The sequence below is a fragment of the Oxyura jamaicensis genome, chromosome 10, assembly GCF_011077185.1.
Source record: "Oxyura jamaicensis isolate SHBP4307 breed ruddy duck chromosome 10, BPBGC_Ojam_1.0, whole genome shotgun sequence".
Taxonomy (NCBI): Eukaryota; Metazoa; Chordata; class Aves; order Anseriformes; family Anatidae; genus Oxyura; species Oxyura jamaicensis.
This window is the reverse complement of record NC_048902.1, coordinates 11,573,504-11,594,580: the sequence shown is the minus strand read 5'-3', so window position 1 is coordinate 11,594,580 and position 21,077 is coordinate 11,573,504. Positions and strand designations below refer to the sequence as shown.

Below are 21,077 nucleotides of genomic sequence, written 5' to 3'. Positions count from 1 at the left end.
CAGGGAATTAATCATATTGTTCACATCTTTTCAATGATGATTCAGCAGGCATTTTTATAGCAGATTAACTGCTTTTACCATTCATTAATACAACCCAGAACATTAACTACACTTATGAAGAAAGTTTTTTACCCCCTTCCTGAAGGCATTCTCTGGACTCATATGCTGTTACTTGTCCTCTCCTATCCTCTTTGCAGCTTGTTAGCAGAGATATTGAAGGTCTGATGCAGCTTTCCTCTAATGGAGCCAGAGTAGTTTTTTTCCTTGAACTAGGCACAGGAGCCTGCATGCAATGGAAGAGATTAACACCAGGTGGCAAATTACAGCCGATTACAATAGGTTCATGTATATGGAGACACAGTGTAATGATGCCAGGAAAACAACACATCTGGCAGCTAACTCTCCCTCTACTTGCACGTTTCCTTTGAAAAGAGGACAGAGTGGTGTGCTCTTGTTGTTGTTTATTTGTTTTTAACCTTCAGTAATGATTGTCAAACCCCTGAAAGATCGATGAGGACCCCGTACCCTCCATCCAACTATAATCACTGAGATATTGGTATGGTCTGGATGTTCCTAGGCAGGGTCTGAGCCCCACCAGATATGGCAATATACAAGCATCCTTAAAATAAAGGGAATTATGAAAGGGAATTGCCTTCTGCCCCAGCATTTAACCCAGATACCAAGTAGGAAGGGAGAACACACAAGCACGGTGAGGCAGCACTGACAGAAAGGCACGATGCAAACACAAAGAGCAGTGAGCTACAAATAGTGGTATATCATGAATATCATCAGTTAGGATGAAGGAGAAACACAGAAACAGGTAACAACCAGAGCGGTCATCTGTTCCTTTCTTACCTGCTTTAAGGCTCCTGCTGCTGCAGCCCCTGAACTGCTCCATTGTCCACCTCTCCTCAGCTTGTGATTCTTGAGGAATGGTACAAAACGTCCCTTCTCTAAAATCAGTCAGTTGCCTCTGAACTGCCAATAGTTAGCAATTCCTTCAGTGCTTTTGGAGTGGCTTCCTGCCTACTGGGAAGGCTGATAGGATAGTCCTTCAGTGGAATACAGCGTGGCACTGCTTCTAGCTGTGTAGAGTGTCTAAGTGCACACAAGGGTTTGATGGGTTTGCCAAAGGCAGGCCACAAACAGAGGGACTTGTTAGCCATATACCACCTTTCATCACCCTTGTTGCCAATCCAACCCCCTCAACTCCTCCCTTCCCCAGACAGCAGTTATTTTAAAACAGAATTTCATGTATCTGTTCATCTGCAAACTACAAAGTATGTATACATTTCAAATGAAATGGCTAGGACTTTGACACTTCTTAAAATATACATTTTATTATTTTCTGGTGTTTGCTATGAAGGTTTCATTCAAATTGTGAAGGTACACAGCCTTTACAAACTTGTTGAGTTAAAGGTTTTTGTTGGAGGTTTTGTGTTCTGTTTCTTTCATGGCAGAGGAAAACACATATGCTATAAAATGTTGAAATTCATTAGATGTTTAGTATTACCTCTTCATATATGCCGTGGAATGCTTTGTAGAAATACTATATAAAATAAGGCAGACTTTGACAGGGAATTCAGTCATAAAATTTCATGGGAGAAAACAAAAAGTTCCAACATATTATTATCTTCTGTAGCCAAGGGAAGATCAGGTGGTCGTCACTGGTTTGTGGGAGAACTACTGCAGTTCTGGTGCTCAGACAGTATACATTTCTTGTTTATTCTACTATTCTCAAGTGAGACCTTTGCAATAAAACTTATTTTAATTAACATAAATCAGACAATATTTAAACATACACATCTATCCTTACAGTGCAATAAAAATGTATCATTGTATAGTATTTTGTATTTGCATTATGAAAATAAAAGGTCTGTACATCAATTAAATGTATATTAATGAGTATGAATCATGTAAATTTGTAATGCATCTAAAGTTGGCTTTGGCTTTTAAGTATTTATAAATTCATAGAAAATATTGAACATCTAACAAAATAAATAAAACATATCATTTTAATCATAGATGCTAACGATCAACCTCAAAAATTCTTGTGTTATTTTTTACATTTGCTACTAAATTTCTTAAAGAGAACTCACTTTCAGTAGTGCTCAGAAGTGAATGATTGCACCTTCTGTGATGTGAAAAAATAGAGTACATCTATTTTTCATAGATCAAAAATTCCTTCATGGAGAGTTGCATTTTAAATGTCTGATTGTTCTACATAACTGTCTTAAGTGCTTATAAAAAGCATGTAGCTTTCTCATAAAAGCTGTGAGTCACTATTAATAGATATTTCTTTTTCACTTGTGGAATTGAGGATTATGCAAAATCTTCTGGTGAATGTCCTTTTTTATGAGAATTCTTCAAGGTCTTCCAGCTTCACACACTGGTATGAAGATAGCACAAAAATATGTTCACTAATAAACCCTCTTCAGTACAAGTACTGCAGCAATCCAGTGTAATTCCACTTGATAGGCTTATTTCATTGGAGTCCACACATGGTAGTTTGTGGAAGTCAACTGCTGACCTCATGTTCTCTTGAATTTAAAAGTTCCCCAAGTGCACGGGCTAGCCTTACTGTAATACTGAAGAGACCAAAACAAATCTCAAATCACATGAACAGAAGTGAGCTTGAATAAATATGCATCTGGTTAGTAAATTACACACCATAGTCTAATTGCTATTCTGGTGGTGGTGGTCGAAGGCTCCGCAGCTTCTTTTCATCTAGTCCTTTCCAGTATTTAAAGTTATTATCCAGATGCTGCATCAAATTTGGCAGGTCTGCAAATGCTAGGGAAGAAAGGGCAGAGTGTATTTAGTTTGCAGAATTGGAACAGTCACATGATTCTGTCTGCTTAAATATCACTTGAAATGTCTGGGCAACTGTGTTAAGTAGGAAAGCTTAAATCTGTCATACTGATACTTGAAATGTTCCTGGCTTTATAGCTCTCATCACTCATGTATCTTCCCAGGCTACTGAGAACGATTTTATGAGTCTATTTAATACGGGTATTGCAAGCACCAGCAAAGGGGCGCAGTTCTGCAGGAGGGGCGTAACTAATTATGCCTGTAATTATCCTACTTTATCAAATCTCAGTCACATGTCATGATCTGGCATTCAGGAGAGTCACATTTCTGACCACTTTTACCACGGAGGCAGCACTTGGAAGGAAATAGCTGCTCCCCCAAGCAGTTTCCAGACTGTAGAAATTTGTCTTGAAGAGTAACTGATATTAACACAGACAAAATGATTATGCCCAAAGTGCTAGCAAAGAGAATGTGTTCTGTTCTCCATTTACAGAGAAGCAAGTTTTAAAAAAAGAAAGTTAAAAACTGCCTGAAACTAACATATTAAAGAGAAACCATGAGAATATAGTTTGTTGCAATATCAAAATACTTCTAAGCAATAATGAAGCTATTAAGCTTACTTGAACTGTAGAAATCTTCCCTTTTCTCCCATTTTCTTTAGGAGCCATAAGAAAGCAATTTTATATCACACTACTTTCAAATGTTTACAAAACGCTTCTTGTCAGGAAATACAGCAGAGTTTCACTTACCATCCCAGGCATCAAACATATCAGTGATGAAGTAATCGATGAACGATATCTGTGACTTGGGGATGCTGCAAGTATTTCTGTCAAAAACTGGCATCACAACAGGTAAACCTTGTCTCTTTTCTTCATCAGTCTGCAAAGAACACTCTTGTGATTATTCCACAACACATTACATTAACGGCTTCTTTTAGCAGCAGATTGTTTGACACCAACTAGAGCATGCAACTGCTAAATAAACAGAAACGTCAAGAAATCTGAAGAAGCAGCAACTTAATCTTAAGCACCTACTTGCACAGGTTTCAGCCAAACAGTAGCTGAATAGTGCCTTCCAGTGTTCTGCACAGTGACATTTATTGTCTGCATTAACACACAAAGCTGTCTCTAAGTTACTCTGTGCATTACTGATTGAAGTTATGACTGCTTTGGAGCTAAAACATGCATATCCATAGTCAGACTGTAATAGAAGAGAATTCTGTGCAAATAAGAGATAGCAAAGTATCTTTTTTTTTTTTTTTTTTTTTTTTTTTTTTTTTCCTCCATTGAGGTACCAAGGCCCAGTTTCAGTATTTGGTCTTTCATCAGTAATCATCAATCTGCCTGCCCCATGTTCCCATCTTCCTAAAACCCTTTTTCAGCATGGTTTACTAAGACTATTTTTTGGAGTAACTTGAAAGCTAAGTTTTTCAGAAACTGCATTGTGCATGTCAACTTTCTTTTGTCCGAAGGTATCTAGTATTGGCATGAGTAATATCCCATCATTTCAAATAATAATAATAAAAAAACAAGAGTATTTTTCAGATTGCTTAATGCACCCTTAGATGTTTTGAAACATTGGCAGTACATGCACACTTCTCTTTGCTTTTACAGAGATGCTCACCTGTAAGGTCAGCAGCCCTTTTTAGCTGCCTTACCTGTGCAAAGTACTCCTCAGAGATGCGTCCAGCCCACTCTATACATTGCTCTATGGGTCTGCATGGATTGGAAATGTCCGCACACTTTATCAACATGCGTTTGATAAGGATACGGTTTTCAGGAGACGTGAGAACAGTTTTGATTGATTCTCCATCACCATTATTCTGTAACATTTGAGAATTAAAAGCAATCCATTAACAAAAAACTGTTATCTGTTACTCAAAAGCTTTGTGCCTTGGGAATGTTTTCAGCACATCCTATAGGGATCAGTCCTGTTACTATCATATTTGATGTCCGGCTGAATTTGCAGGGGGATTATGAAAGTTAGCCACAGCTCTGAGCTAGCACTGACCTCCAGTTTCTGGATTCATTCACTGTATTTGTGACAGATCTCTTGGGTATCTCTGGGCAAGTCACCCAATCCCTCTATGCCCTACCTGCCTCTAAAAGTGTGGAGAGGATCCATTTATCACTGCACACATAGTGATGAGCACTATGTAGGCAGAAAAATGTAATTCTCTGCTGAAATGCAAGGATTAACAGACTTGCACATTAACAGTGGAATAGCTGGTTTAACAAAAAAAGAACTGACACGACATGCACAGTCTCTGCATGCAAAGCTCACAAGCATGAACATCGATCATTATGACAGCGCTGCTGCCATTAAGAGAGCCAGATCCCACAGCGCCTCTCAGGCGTGCTCCTCGTTCCCTTCCACTGCAGCCATGTTAGCCCATCAGTCTCTGACCTGACTGGGCATTTTGCTTTCTGAGAGTTTATCGGTATTAAAGCAATATATTAAAACCATGCTTCTGAACAGCCTCATCTTTCCTCTGCAAGACTAGGAAAGGTTTCAGCCCACACACAGCTTATATTTGGTTCCCAGGCTGCACATACAAGCACGTCAACAGTACTCTATATTTGGAGCCAGCATACAGCTAATATGAGTAGAGGTTCCAAGGATCCAGATTGGAATCTATTTTCTGTGGAGCTCTGATGAAGTGAGTTTCCAAAGAACAGACATTCAGGATTAGAATATCTTTAAAAATCACATCTAAGGACCTTATTATTACCTGACTCTTTCAGGATGAGTAGGTACAGAAATTTATAAAGTCTCATCTTCTCAGAAAAAAAAGAAAAAAGAAAAGTGAAGCAAGGAATATACTAGACTTCTCTAGCACCCAGCATGATTTTGGTCTACAGTCAATGCAGTGAAGGAGTCACAGGAATAACAGCAAGAACAATAAGCCACCAGTTTCTGCAGTACTTTGCACAAAGAGGGAGGTACTAGCCAGCTTCTACAAAGCAGCAGAAACATTCTGATCTTTTATTAGGACATATTTTTCAGAAGAAAGTTCTTCTGAGGAATAAAGTTCTTTCTGAAGGAAGAAAATAATAATAATTAGATTATTAATTGTCATTTGATAGGCTACTGGTTCAGAAACATCAGCTCCACAATTCCTACTGAAATAAGACTCTCAAACCAATTCTTTTCCCTCATTTTTAGATATGCAGAAGGGAAAGTACAGGGGAAACAAAGTGAGTTGCATACATCTCCAAACGCATAGAAACATGAGGCAAGAGAAAGTCAACATAAAGTAACAGAAGCTCCAGAAACAAAAGCAACATGTTAAAACTAAGCACTGGAAATGAGTAGAGATCATTCAGTTAAGGGTAGTAGAGAATATCCTCCTAGGTAAACCACCAGGAATTGAGAAAGGATGTTTGCTTCCGTGATCCGTTCAAACCAAGGGCACAGCTCTACTTGCTGGATGCGGATGTCTTGGGAATAAAATGTGCTAACTGTGCTTAGTCCCAGCATCCTGCTCAAAGTGCAGAGGTGTCTCTGCATGTCAGATGTTGGCTTCCTGTCATAGGCTTAGGTGACATCATGAAGGGAAATGGGAGGATAAAGGATGCTGGAGCTGGAAAGGATTTTTTTTCAATTTATGAAACAAAAGAAGAAAGGAAACAAACAGAGCAGCTTCTCAGCATGGCTCTTTGAACAAATATGTACAAAAATAATAAATAAAAAAAATATAATAAGTGGAACTGTCCCATTTGGAACACACGGTTGGCAGCTCAGCCTGCAAACATTACACTGAGTCACAGCCATGACTGGAAATTGGGCCAGGAAACACACGCTGCCGCTGCAACCAGATATACGACCAGACTTGAAAGGGGATCTGACAGTGTTGTTCTGCTAGTAACAAGCACAGCAAATGATTGGTTTCACCCACTCACACATTACAGCCTTTTAATAGGAACCTGCTGAACTGAGAAACTCCCAGCTAAAAGAAGGAAAACATTTTGCTTCTTGATTTCAATAAAAATTATATAGCCTTTGTCTTTCTACCCACTTTTGGGCAGAATTTGCTATGAATCACAAATGCTTTGTGGGGCAGGTTATTTCTCTGTAGACCCTAGCCCTCAAGGGCAGAATCAAACTTCGTTTGATTTCTGTATGTCACTGTCCTTACTTCTACTGCCTGACTACGTACAGGCCCAGGTAGCAGCAGCCATCCAGCTCTCCGTAACAGGCAAGAAGAGCGTGGCTCTTTGGACAGATGCTGCTGCTCAGAAAGTCGCTGCACCCCACGCCTTGAGGCTGCGAGGGGGCTCAGCGCACTGGGCCAGACCAGGCCACAGCCCTCCAGCAGGACGCAGCACCCAGAGCTGCACACCCAGAGTGGGGTACTGCACCCAGCAGCAGCAGCCCCCTGGTTCTCCTCCGTGTCTCTTCCTCTCTCTGGGAGCAGGCCCACAGAGAGGCTGTGCCTTCTGCATCCCTGACAGCTGTAAACACAAGCCTCTTCTAAGCAGTTCTGTAGGTAAAATTACTCCTGCTTAGTGGATGGGATAGATAATCTCTTGAGTTCACCCCTGCCATGCTCTCTACGTTGCATCCCCTACTTCACAGGTTCCTGTAGCTCCTTTTAGTCCTCCTTCCTCATCCCAACAGCCACTATTTCCTCCTTGCTTCTGTCAGATATACCCATTACTCATCCTCCTTTCTTCCCCCAATCTACTCCCTTTTTACTCCTTTTCTTTCTGACAGGGAAATAGCTCCTTAGTGTGCCTACATGCCAGGCTAAACTGGGGGCTGAGCAGGGCTGCAGTATGGTAGCACTGGGATGAATAAAGGAGCTGCCAAACAGCTCTTTCATGTGCAGACTGTTGTGTACAGAAAGAGAAGTGCCCTAGCTTTTCCTGGCTAGCTCACTTACTCGTAATCTACAAAGAATTACTCCCCCTTCTTTTTCTCTTGTTTGTTACAGTCAAGGAACTGAGCAGCGAAACATTTAACCTTACAATTTTCCATCCATTTTGCTGGCTTTATGTTTCTGTTAAACAATCCTGAAACAAAAAAATGTTTATCCAGCATCCAAATATATATATTATCATGCTATTTCTTACAACCATTCAACGACAACAAAAACTCTACATCTACAGCTATGGTTGTAGGCTACCCTGCAGACTGATACTCCACATGGAAAGATTTTGTTTAATACTGTCCATAATTGCCAAATGAAATTGTTTGGTTGAAGTTTCCCCACCAGGTGTCTGCCTCACACAGATATTTTTTTTTTTTCTTGAAAATTGCAGCTAAAATGATTTAGTGGCTTCTAAATATGAGATTGGGGAAATAAGGTCTTCAAGCTGATGTTAAAAATTACTGCTGTTTTTCACATCTTCATGAATGAGGACCTGGAATTCAGTTAGAGGAATGGTTTTGGGTTAAGCCAGTCACCATCTCTGAAAAGCTGTTGAACATGTTACAAACTTTGGAAAAAAAAAAAAAAAAAAAGTGGTTTGTGCATATTCAATAGGGATTGCTGGAGCCTGGGTCTGAACAGGATTCTTGCTGCAACTGTAGTTCTTGGCTGTGCCGGAGCAGACACTGTCCAAATCCAGGTTTTATAACTAAGAACCCCTGTTCTTAGTTATAAAACCTGTTCTTAGCCTCTCTCTCCCTTACTTGCAGTAAACAAAACCTGCAGAAAAACAGCAGCAGGGAAGAGGAGGTTGTTGCCTGCTTTGAATGCAAAAATGGAGAAGGGAACAAGTAGAATGGCATGAAAATCCTGGGAGCTGTGAAAGAGAGAGTAGACTAGCAAGCCAACACCATTGGAAGAGGGGAGGAAGGCTGAAACAGGAAAGATTTGGTGAGTGCGAGAACTAGTGCAGGGAAGAGGAGGAGAGGCAGAGCTAGTGAGAAGCCAAGGAGCAAAATGGTGGGTGAGAACTGAAAACGGCATGACAAGACAGTGGGCAGTGAAGGGACTCAAAGAAGTCAAAGAAGAGTCAGTGAAAACAGAATCTGAAGATAGAATTAAGGTCTGAATACATTGTAATAGGCATATAAATGGAGCCGCTATGTTGAAGAGATGGCAGTCCTTCCATTTGGTAACCTCTGACAACTTTATAATTTAAGCATGTTTTTTCACTATCTTTCCTTTATTTGTAGAAGGTAGGAGACCAACTGTGATAACAAAGGCTTAGCTATTAAATGATGAATCTAAGGACAAGCATACACAAACTGGTTCTGGTCTTCTCTAGGTGCTGGTAGCAGTGAGCAGGCACTTAAAGTGTACGTATGTCCTAGGTGGTGAAAAACTACACAAGGTCCAACACAGCACCCACAGAAGTCAATAATATTTGTCTGTGACTTTAAAACCTTCTGCGACGTGGAGCTGTCTGGGAAAAATACTTCACAGCCACAGAATTAACAGCCTTTCTCCTAGTTTAGTCAGTAAAACCAGTATCCTACTGGGACTTTGGCATGTAGTTCTCATTAGCATCTCTGGGTGCCAAGAACAAAGCTAATTCTAGCATATACTCTTGTGGACAAAGGTACTTTCCTCCAATTAAGCTCCAGTCTGCTTCTGATCGGTGAGGAACAAGATCTGTCCCTCTCCCACCTTCTGATAATAAAAAGACTGCCCTCCCCCACTGCACACAACAGTCATAAATGTGGCTTTCTAAAAAAACATAGTAAGAAAACACAGAAAACCATTACAGCTCCTGCAGGACATTGCCACTGTTGCAAACTTTATTATAACCATTTCTGAAAATCTTCTCTTTGCAAAAACCATTCCAACAAAATTATACGCTGCTCTTACTGGCAAAAAAATCTGCTGGTTGAAGCTGTAATTGAAACTGGTGTGGTTTTTTAGAATGAGTTCCTAACAGGCAATTTCATTGTGTCCATGGGGTTCCAGATGGCTATTGATTATGTCTATATGATACATAATGCCACCATGATCTATTTTAAAGATTAAAAAAGAAAGTAGGCAGAAAACCCATGAATGCTGCCAGGCAGCGCTGAAAGCTGAGGGCCCTCATTTCCACAGACTGTGCCATATGGCAGTCAGTATACCTGCCCTTACACTGCACCACCAATGGTTCCCGTTGTGAGTGAAGGAGTAATTCAGCTTCTGTTCTGAGACAAATCTTGGCCCCTTTGCAGAAATGGTCAAAAAGAATGCAAGGTCTTGCTGCTAGCACTCTCTTCATGGGAGTGACTGGGTTCATGAAAATGACATTTTTAACAGGAACATATACAGGCTTCTGGTCCCCAGTACATGGCTGGTTCTCATAAACCATCATGGTGCTGCAATATTAATAGGAACCGAGTGAGTCCCACTCATCCTCAAAATGGGTGATGATGACTTTAAGTAGATGGGTGAAACCCAGAGGTGAAAGACACATTTCTAACTTCTCTTTCTCCATGTTTCTCATGAACTTTCTCAGAATACCACATGGAGATTTCCTACTGCCAAGGGTTCCCAGTCCCTCCTTATTCATTTTAAGGAAGATTTGTAGTGTTGCTTACCCCATTTTCTTCTAGTGCTGCCAAGGGTTTATTAATGCTGTTGACAAACTTGTTGACATGCTCAAAGTGCTTTGTCATTTCTGTTGCTAAGACCATGTCAATAATGGCTTGGCGAAGGGTTCGATACTCATTCCTGTTTAAAGAAGGAAACAATTAAGAATGTTGGCTGGTTCACAAAGGGCTGCTTGCTAAAACAAGTCTAACAAAAATGCTAAAGACTATTTGTGCTGCTGAGAGGTGTGAGGGGAAGAAAGAATAGTAAGAAAGGCTTGGGTAGCTGCATCTATGCTGGATGAAGTACCCTTTGGTGTGCAGAGACATACATGCTAGAGGCATGACTAGATCTCTGGGATAAACAGTGTTAGAGCTGCGCAGAAGCAGAGGCACCAGCTACTCAGGAGGGCTGCCAGGACACATCACACTGGTGTGTTCCCAAGGCTTTTAGCACAGACACTCAACCACAGCTCAAGCTCCCGCCAAGTTTTTAGCAATACTTTTCAGCTGTATCTTGAATGAGCCAAGGCAGTGGTCATCCTCACCCTAAATGTCTTTCCTGTTCTGTGCTGGAAGGAGAAGAGCAGGTCCTTCACTATCCTTCCCATTGCAACAAGACATTTAATGTTTTAATGATTCTTCCTGACTCTTTCCATCTTTGTTCTACCCAACAAACATACATCCACTCAGCCATAGTTTATCTTCATTGTCCAAGAATACAAAATGGGACTTTGCCAACATCAGGATTTACACTGTAAGCTCCTTAGACAAGGTCTGTCTTTTTATTCACAGGAGGAACTGAAACCATGGAATAACTCCTAAGCCAGTGCAGGATAGGCAGAAGTATTGTACTGTTTTAGAAGTAAACTTTCACAAAGGCTACATACAGTTATCCACAAGGCATGCTCTCCTCTAGGATGCTTGTTTGCATTATCTTACACCACACAGAAGAAACCGAGATATGTTAGTGGGCAGACAAGGACCCTGTGTTTAAGCTTACCTCTCCATGTTTTTAAATATATTGCATTTGTCATCCCGGGTGGTGAGCTGGAAAGCCAGGGCAGCATGATGGCTCTCTAGCACTGCGGTGTCATTGTAGAGAATTGCTAGCTCACTGCCAGCATTGCACAGGAAAGAATTTGTTCTTCCTGGGTGATCCACGTCATGGACTGTGGCAGCAATAAGTGCGGCAACCTCATCAATCGGATCCAAAGTTTGCTGAAAATAGAAAGATGCTTAGTTTTCCTGGCAGACTCATTAGAAACCCCACTCTGTCCATAAAGGTTAAGCCAAGTTACAAAGGGAGAAAAGCCAGAACTCTGCAGATCAGTAAGGGTCAGATGTTCTAGACAGAGCAATGGAAAATTCATTATAAGCTTCATTGAACACTGCATAATTTTTTAAGTAATTTTGTTCTTGATTTTTGCCTTAGCCACACCTTTCACAAAGCACATCAAATTAAATAAATGCGAAGTAATAAATTAGTTTGTGTTTTCTAACAACACATAAACCACCTTCACTCGAGTTAGGGAAATACCCTTGGAAAAAACCCTAACACTGCTAAAAACAATTCTATTTCCACCAGACTCCTTCATTTCTTTTGGAAACTGAATGTGTCCTAATCATATTCCACTTACGTGTTGGCTAGGTTTGTGATTAGTAAAGAATATTTCACATACATCCAGTTTTATAATAGGGCCCTGAGGCTACAATTAATATGAGTTCTGTGAAGAATTCTTGATGGTTTATATCCATGGAAAAATTACATGACACTGTTCTATGCTCGCTGTATCAGATTCAGATTCTTTTACCATGCTGCACTCCATGTTTTCTGTCTACTGACACTGGTCATTGCTTTATGTCTAGTTACAATTACCCTGTAAGAAAACCCCAAACTATTTGATTTTTAAGGTTTTATACTGTAAGTTTTCATACTGTACTAATAGCATAGAGGAGAAAAAGCACCAAGGATCTCGGAAAACTTTATTGTATGCTTTTTGAAACTAGCCTTTATGCTGTGTTTATGCTGTGCTTTTTGTGAAGGACCATAAATACAAAACACTTATGTTAAAAAAAAATAATAAAACAAAAGAGACATGAGCAGAATTGTTCCCAGCTGAGTCTAGATGCAGGACAGATAATTTCCAGTCCAATTAGCTTGAGTTAAGGTCCAATTTTTTTACTGACTTTGATTGTACCATTCACAAGGGTCAGACTTTTCACTCATGCTTTTTCACTCAGTAGAAAAGACTGTGCATACCTTATTTCACTGTGTGAAATTAATGCAGTGACTTTGATGGAGCAAGGATATTTATTCATTGAGGACTGCAAAAAGGTTCTTGTGGAGAAAAAGAAAAGGCACAGAAGTATGTCTACCCTAGGTTCATAGTTACCATTGTCTGAAATACTATCTCCTGTGTGTTAGGTTCTTCCTTCTTTCTTTCAGCTGCTGCTCATGGGATTCTAATTTTGAGGTATAAAGTTAGGCGAGAGGGATTTTAGAACAAGTTCTCCTGGGAAGGCCACACTGATCTCAGTCTGGATGAGAAAGACTTGTACAGATGGAAAGTGGCAAGGAACTGGAGAATACTTGACCTGCAGGGCCACAGCAATGTATCTTATGCTTATTTCCTGAGTGTGACATAACAAACTTCAAAGGGATTTACAGTACCTTTACCTCTGACTTCAGGTCAAGGATTCTAACTTTGTCATGTTAACTCCTGTGGCACAGAAGTGGAAATGATTCTGAGAATACTGGTTCAATCTGGGAGCCAGAAAGTTTTCCCAGACAAGAACTGAGTTCAATTTACTAAAAAAAAAAAATCTTTGTGTGATTCTGAGTGGCAGAATCTGGCCTTCTATATTTAACTTAAGTTGAACTCTGGACAACACAAAAGCAGCTGGGCTGTAAATCTGAGAAGATAAAGAGAGAATCTTGAACTTTGATTCTACTCCTTCTGTTGCAACTTTTTTTTCTTTTGCTATGCCTACAGAGGAATGGAAATAACATTTTTGAAAAGGAGGAGGCAGTCATGCTTCTGTGGCATTGAAATGATTCCAGATCTTGTCTGTTTTTCATAGATGTTCTTGGGAAGACCAGTTAAACCTCTGGCAAATAAGGGACTGCAAATATCCTGTGAAGTTCTATTCCCACTTGGCATATGGTATCTGTGAGTCAGCCTCTGGAGAGCACACTAATAAGCTGCAGCTCAAGGTTAAGGGACTTACTACAACTTTAATGAGCTGTCAGAAGCTTGTTTACAATCACAAATGTCTCAGCCGAGTGCCCATCACTAGCACTATCCTTAGGCAGGCCAATTCAGGAATTTCTATTCAAAAATGCAACTCAGAAATACGTACTGCCACTCCACTGCGTACACATGCAAGCACTGTTTTAATTCCCCTTCTCACACTCCAGTCTGTCCTCTGGGTGTGTGAGAACAAAGGCTTTTCTGATTTATTCTACTTGTCAGAGGGTCTAATACACCACCGGGCATTATGGTACAAGGAACTTCAACAAGTAATCCATTTCAACACTCTTCTCCAATGCAGTCTCTTTAAGCCTCAGGGCATCTTGTCCAGTGGGTAATACAGCTTTGGAAGCACCAAAAATATTTTATAGCCTATATTGTCCCGGGAGTCTTTTGCAAAATGACCATCACAAGGCATACGGAGTGATGATTGATTAAATCTGTATGTGTGGGGACCATCACAAAAATAGTGTCATTACCTCATCTATATGAAAAAATTAATTATACCAGGAATTTTTGTTTTAAAAGGAGGCTCTCTTAATCTCATCAAGAATAGCTCAATTCCTGTAATACTAGCATCTGTTCTTCCACATATACTACACAACACACCCTAGAACTTGTGTAAAGCAACCCAGTTCTTTTGACCTCAGAGCTGCCACATGGGTTGGCACTAAGTAGACATATGTGTCTTGGCATCTTTTCTGAGAGGTCTTGCTTTAATCCCACCTGTACTTCCCACCTACACTGTTTCTTAGAAATGTGGACTCACCTTTACTCTTTCTTTAGACAAGAAATAAGCAGTGGCATGTAGCACGTCTGCTGAATGAGTAGAATTATGATAGGAGTTGGAGGAATGGTAGTTAGCTTCAATAACTTGTAACCACGACCTCAGAGTTGATTCTGAACAGTTTAGGAATTCACAGATTCCAAAGCGAGCAAATATTTTGAGACCCAGATAAACCAAGGGCCTGTGGAGAAAACAAACAAAGTTTTAAAACAAATGAGGTTGAAAGCACATTACGTAGTGTGAATAGTATGAATCTATACATTTTTTTTTTAACCAAAGGTGTCAGGTCAGTATACAGACTTGCTTGTTTCAGAATTTCAATCCAGATCTGTAGAAATCCAGATCTGTAGAAACCTTCCTATATGTGCCGACTCTCAGACTATGCCAGTTCCTCACATTATCAGGAATATTAAGCAGGCTCTATATTTATGCTGTATTCCATGTAGCAGCACTTTGGGGCTTGGGGAAACTATGCTGGGTAAATGTAGACTGCAGCAAAAATGAGATAAATTAGTATGTACTGATCACAGAACATTAGAGGAGGGAGGTAATCTTACTACTGCCAGTTTCTTAAACTAGCTTGCTTACAGTTAGGTTAAGTATATCTATACTATACATCGCTGCAATCAGTATTCTTTCTGCTCTGCAGAGCTGCTCTATTTCTTTCACTCCCAACACTTGAAGGTTTCCATTGCTCATTGACTTTGTATGCAATAGAGGATGAGCTATGGAAGCATTCTGGAAGTAAATGAAAACAGGTGCTGGCAGGGATTTCACTGAAGAGAGATCTCCCTGACTGCTAGATCATTAATACCACATGTACCACTGCCAAAGATCTCTCCAGGTTTCTGTGTCAGGGAACCGCAATATCTACTGTAGTAAGCTTAGATTTAATGAATTACCTTGGCTTACTACCATATGTCTGCTTAGGCTTGAAGACAGTACTAATAACATATTCATGGTTGTGATTCATTGAAGATCACCTTAATTCCCTTAATAAATGAATTGCCTTTATTTAATAGCAGCAGGAGGCAATCCTAATTATAATACCTTTAAGCAACAAAACACCTCCTTTGTCCTCCTGTGGCCTCTTCAAATCAGTAAGAAAAGATAAACTTGTCTGGTCATCTCATACATGTTACCTGGGATATTTAATTCTTTTAGTTACTGCAATGTGCATATTAAAAATTGTAAATCACACTGAGTACATTAACTTTATTTTTCAATCACTGTATCCATAATACTTCACCAGAAATTAAAATGTGGAAAAAAGAAGCTAAAATAATGGTGCAAAGAAATTTAAAATTGTATCACTTTAAGGAAGAAAAAAAAATCTGAACGTTTTCCATCTTTTTGGCTCAAGAAACATTGCCTAAAACTGAAGTGTGTATGTGTTAATTAAATATCTTTCAAGGCTCTCATGGATCTGGGATTTTGATGGGGGCTTAAGATAGCCAATTCATTGCAGAATCTAGCCTTCAAAATCTCACAGAAGCTTTAAGCTAAGACAAACCACGATACACGAAACTAGACCTTGAGGAGAATTGTTGATATGCATCAGGAAATAAAACCAATGATTTAAACAAAAAGATTGATTTACAACCATAGTGGGAGCATTTGCTAATGAAGTACAGACTACCAAAACTTTTGGAAATGTCTGTGATGGAAATTGGTATGCTTTACTTTTTATCAGTAAATATTCTTCAGTTAATCTTATACATAAAATGTAGCCCACTATGTTTTTAGAATAAAGAAATTTCTTTGATCCCAGAAATGAGAATTCTGCTGAAAAGCTGTATTTGAACTGTCTGGGAACAAAAAAATACCCAATTACAAAAAGAGAACATAAATCATGATCTATAACAACTGATCAAATTAGGACCAGTGTGTCGACTCTGTGTGTAGCTGCACATAATTTGAATTTGAATCCTCACAAGATAACAATTTGATTGATAGAACTTTTCTATTTTCGAAAACAGAAAAGGAAGGCTTGTAAAATGATGTTGCTTTGTTATTATACCATATCAAAGATACATAATTTTCACTTACATCGACTGGGAATCTGCAGGAAAGAACATATGATGAAACAAAAATATTTAATCGGTTCATATACAATGAGAAAATTTCAAACATTTGACTTTGAAAATATAAGTAATTCCTTTTGAAAAGTAAAGGTAGAGTAATTGAAGAGCTGATTTCAGGATGACATTTAAGTCAATTTTCAGCAACTTGAATTTATGAGCCCTTGAGTTTACTGACCTTTTATGGGTGGCAGCCTCAAGTTCAAAAATATCAAAATCCCAGTGTTCTTCATTTTCCATTGCCTGTGTTATCCGTGGGGGTATGTCATTGAGGGAGATTGGAGAGATCAAACTGCCAGCGACCTGATGAGTTTCTGTTGAAGAATATATTTGCAGATCACTATTAATAACCTCAAGATGCACTACTATTCATTGTACATGCTTTCTTTTCTATACAAATGCCTAGCAGGTCTCATTTCTGTAAAGCTCAGTTATGTGCAGAAAAATGTTTGTAAATAAAAATAAAGCAAAAACAATGCTCATAACAAGAACAGCTGATCACTTTGCATATTTCTTATTTTTTTTAATATGCTAACATCTAATTAAGTGCCAAATTAAGACTTACGTTTTGCTGACAGTATGTATTCATTCCCTGATAATCTTCGCAGACCATCCTGTTCAATGAAAGTTAAGAATTAAATGCAGAGTATTGTAAAATAGGTCTATACGATGATGACAACAAATAGTAGCACAATGACATTAGAGAACACTGATTACAACATGTCATAGTCATCAAAGCTGCCTCTGCTATATCTGTGTGCACTGTTAAGATTTGCCCGTTTTACATATAGCTCATAATGGATGAGAAACTGCAAGAGGTGGGATACAGTATGAACTTTGATAGGTGCAAACTTGAGTATCTCAGGTGCAGACAGAAGTCTGGAATTAAAGCTTCACATCCTCCCTTGTTTGGACAACACAGACACCAGGTCTGGGTGCATGCCACAAACCAGACACCATATGTCTGTATACTTCCCTTCAACAAGCAAAGGTGGGAGGGCACGGATGGAGACATGCTTCTGCTCTCCTCCCCCTGGTATTGACAGATCAGGTCACCTCAGCAGCATGAGAATCTTGTGATTTGTTGCTGGAATTGCAGAGCAACAAATTACTCTAGGCTTCCCTTCTATCAAAGAACGTGTGCTTGTGTATTCTCCAGCTCAGTGCCTCCTAGGTATAATTCTGGCATGATGCCTAATGTGAAAACTCAGCCAAAGGATTAAAACTAACGAAATGATCCATTTAATATTTACCTTTCTGCTCATAATTCTAAATGCTGTGGCCCAAATTCTGCCTTTTGATGTATACAGACTGTTAGTTACCACACATCAATGTTTAGCTCATGATGTAAAAATATGGTTATTAAAAAATAAAAAAATAAAAAAATCGGTCTTTCTGAATGCAACTCCCTATGCTATGTACCCAAAGCATAGCTGAGGTAAATGTGGATGCTGCAATGCCTGCACTTACAGTAACTGTTACAACTCATTTTTATTTTTCAAATTTGGAAGCAAATTAGTCTGAAGTTCTGAGATATAAAGGAAAGGGAGTACTACCACTCTAATTGGCTCAGTGACTCTTCAATAGCACTGCTGTGAAACAAGGATTTGGTACACCAGATGCTGTGCATCCTTTAGAATCAAAGATTATTTTTTAGGAGTTGAAATAACAGGTGTAATTGTATCTGGAAAATCCATCTTTGAACTCTAAATGCCCTTCCCACCATGAATTCTGTGTAAGAGTTCAAATCCAATAACCTACTGCTTGTTCCCTACGACTCAGATATAGCTTCTGAACATGAAATGGAATAAGATTCTGGTTCCCTTTGCTGGAAAAAATATTTCTCCCAGATCATTTTAAAACTCAGCATACACCATATACCCTGAAATGGGTTTTCTCAGCATCTCTATTGCTCCATATAATAGCCATTGTTTTATAATCAGTAAGGATTTTTTATTTTGTAATTTTGTTACCTGCATGTTCTGGGACCATGGACTGAATTACAAGCATAATAAAAACGTATGTAAAGAACAAACAATCCACAAAAAGGAGTAGTCAGGTGAGTTTATGGACTGTGTCTTCAGCAGGAGAAAAGATTCACTTTGAGACTCTAATGCATTGCCATTCCAACAATATTTTTATGGTTAATGTAACAATATATATTTGTCTCCTGTGTTAATAAATTCAACCCTTTGTGAACCATTCTGATCTTCTGGAATCTTGAAGTCTCTAATGTTTCTCCTGATTAGACATTTGCTGTGTTATTGTACAAGGCAAAAATATATTTAAACTCTTTCAAGACTTTAATGGATACTGCAAAGTTGCCTTGAGCATGAAATTGTAATAGCCCAGAGACATCTCTGAAAAGCTTACATTTTGTGAGCCTTTTGCATCCAACCCACTGTCTTTTTTTTTTTTTTTTTTTTTTTTTTTTTTTTTTTTTTTCCTGGGGTAGCCTTTTATATGCAATCTACAGACTAATGGGAATACATATCCTGGAGGCACAGGTAACATTCAACTAAGTTAATCTAGTTATCATCAGGAGGGCCACACTCCAGACTCTGAAGGTTTGAGTTCAATTCTTTGCTCTGCTACATGCCCTTTGTTCAATTTTGGATACAACGCTTCTTTTTCTAATGTCCCTGTTCCTTTTTAGATAACACGATAATACATGCCACCTTCTTCAGTCCTTTTTTTTTTGCCTTATTTATTTAAATTATTAGTTCTGTGGAGCATGATTTTTTTTTCACTTGAACATTCATATTCTTAGCTCAAAGCACTGATCTTTCTATGAGTCTCTACAAATCCAAATATAATCTAAGAAATAGCAACTCAAAAGCATTTTCCATTCTTCTGAAAACCCATACTTCTTATTTATATACTTTTTATACAGTCCATTTTAATCCTAATTAATAAATATACATGTCTAGCTGTCTTTCTTCCTCTCCCATCTATACATCTCCAAAATGATACACATTGGAAAAAAGTGTTTTTACTTCCCACTTCTAGTGAAACTAATGCTTCAAAGGGACTGGTCAATTTTATTCTAGAGCTACATTAATAAAGGGGGTGGGAAGAAAACACAAAACAAAGTGAGCAGTTTTTCATGAAAATTTGGCATTTTTAGGCAAAGCATCTGCCAGATAATAAAGATCAGGTAACCAGGAACATCAGGCAGCAGAACATTAATCAATAGCTGTTTGTAGCATTATAAACTTACTGTCATCAACCCTCCAACGAGGTCACTTGTATGTGGATCCTCATCTTTTGTTCCCAGTTGTGGAGAGTACAATTCAGTGGTTCTTAATATCTCCAAAACTCGGTCTAAAGCTTCTGCAACTGGCATTGGACTGCTTTCTTGTGCAGCATTGATGATGTTTATTACCTAGTTTAACATCAGACATGATTTGAATTTAAAAGTAATTTAAGAAAGAACAAACATTCTCATCAATTATTATGGAAAACTCATAGCAACTAAATCAGATCTAAAACTTTAATCCACATGTGGGGAATCAAAGTGAAAGGGGTGTTAATAAAACACTGATGTTTACGACTACCTTTAGGAGCAAGATAATGGCCTTAAAGACAGCAGCCTTATTAACTTCCCTGTTCAAGGCAAAGTCCCAATATGACTGTGAATGGATTCAGTGTAACCTTCTTCCATTTGCCTCTACCACTTTATAGAAGAGCTGATTTTTGACAAATCCTTGAATGGTTTCAGAAGGGAGTTTATAATGCATAAGTAAGAAGGAGGAACTCCAGTCTCCTCCTCCACACAGGCAAGAATCCTTCAAAAGGATCATGCTGTGGCTGGTCACAGGGAGGGCACTCTGCTACACAGCCTTGGGAGAACTCAGTTCAAAGCATTGGTTTTTTAGAGCTCCAGCAGTGGACTGGTAGAACGGGGGAAGAAGTTGCACCAGAGGCCAACACTGCCTTGCTCCTCGGTCTAGAAGGTTTGTTGGAGCCTTGGGCCATGGTATTCCAGTACAGCACAACTGACAATAGCCAGCAACAGTTGCACATTACCTTGGTGATAGGTGCTTCAATAGTCATGGAATGTATCCTGGCCATAGAAGAGTGCCTCCTTTGTGAGCTGCCTGCAGGGGAAACAAAGCAGAATTAGTATACTGAATCCAGTGACGTGGCAGGACAGGAGGTTTCAGCCAAGAAATCTAGATTCATTTTCTGAACTGCTTACCCTGCTGTGCCCTTCACAACTGTTCTACTGTAGAATGCATACACATGCTCATTAGCTGGGGACACACAGGTGCAAAAAGATGCCTGTTGAACCATTGCTATCCAGATTAGAGATAAGTAGCTGGAACAGCCTGGCAAAATCATGGCTTTGTTTTTGTATTTGAACTGATTAAAATATTTAAGGAAATACTGAGTTAAAAGAGTATATAGATGTGTGTGTGCGTAAACTGGCAGCCACATGTAGGTAACAATTGCATTTAGGTTATTATAAGATACAAATACTGTTCCTGCCTGGTTCAACATGACAAGTCATTATGAGTCAGCTACCATGCTGAGGTAAATCAGTGAAGCTCTTATGGAGTGAAGAAAGCTATGCCAAATTAAAATAGCAGAAGTTCTGGCCCCTCATTCATTGAGAATTAAAAAAAAAAAAAAAAAAAAAAGGAAAAAAGAAAAAAA

The 21,077-nt window shown here is 39.1% G+C and overlaps 1 protein-coding gene across 4 annotated transcripts in view; it reads right to left on the bottom strand.

Moving 5' to 3' along the window:
* Positions 1 to 1,313: 1,313 nt before the first annotated feature.
* PDE8A (phosphodiesterase 8A) overlaps positions 1,314 to 21,077 on the bottom strand; it is a 163,829-nt gene continuing 144,065 nt past the window's right edge. For 3 of the 4 annotated variants that reach the window (XM_035335387.1, XM_035335389.1, XM_035335385.1), the window contains exons 13-22: positions 20,448 to 20,518; positions 19,639 to 19,803; positions 16,984 to 17,032; positions 16,597 to 16,732; positions 14,320 to 14,518; positions 11,300 to 11,517; positions 10,306 to 10,438; positions 4,469 to 4,633; positions 3,561 to 3,690; positions 1,314 to 2,793 (exon numbers count right to left, since the gene is read on the bottom strand). In XM_035335387.1, coding sequence (XP_035191278.1) covers positions 2,684 to 2,793; positions 3,561 to 3,690; positions 4,469 to 4,633; positions 10,306 to 10,438; positions 11,300 to 11,517; positions 14,320 to 14,518; positions 16,597 to 16,732; positions 16,984 to 17,032; positions 19,639 to 19,803; positions 20,448 to 20,518 — 1,376 coding nt within the window. In that variant the 3' untranslated portion in view covers positions 1,314 to 2,683. The remainder of the gene's footprint in view (positions 2,794 to 3,560; positions 3,691 to 4,468; positions 4,634 to 10,305; positions 10,439 to 11,299; positions 11,518 to 14,319; positions 14,519 to 16,596; positions 16,733 to 16,983; positions 17,033 to 19,638; positions 19,804 to 20,447; positions 20,519 to 21,077) is intronic. The other variant, XM_035335386.1, reaches the window with a different exon arrangement.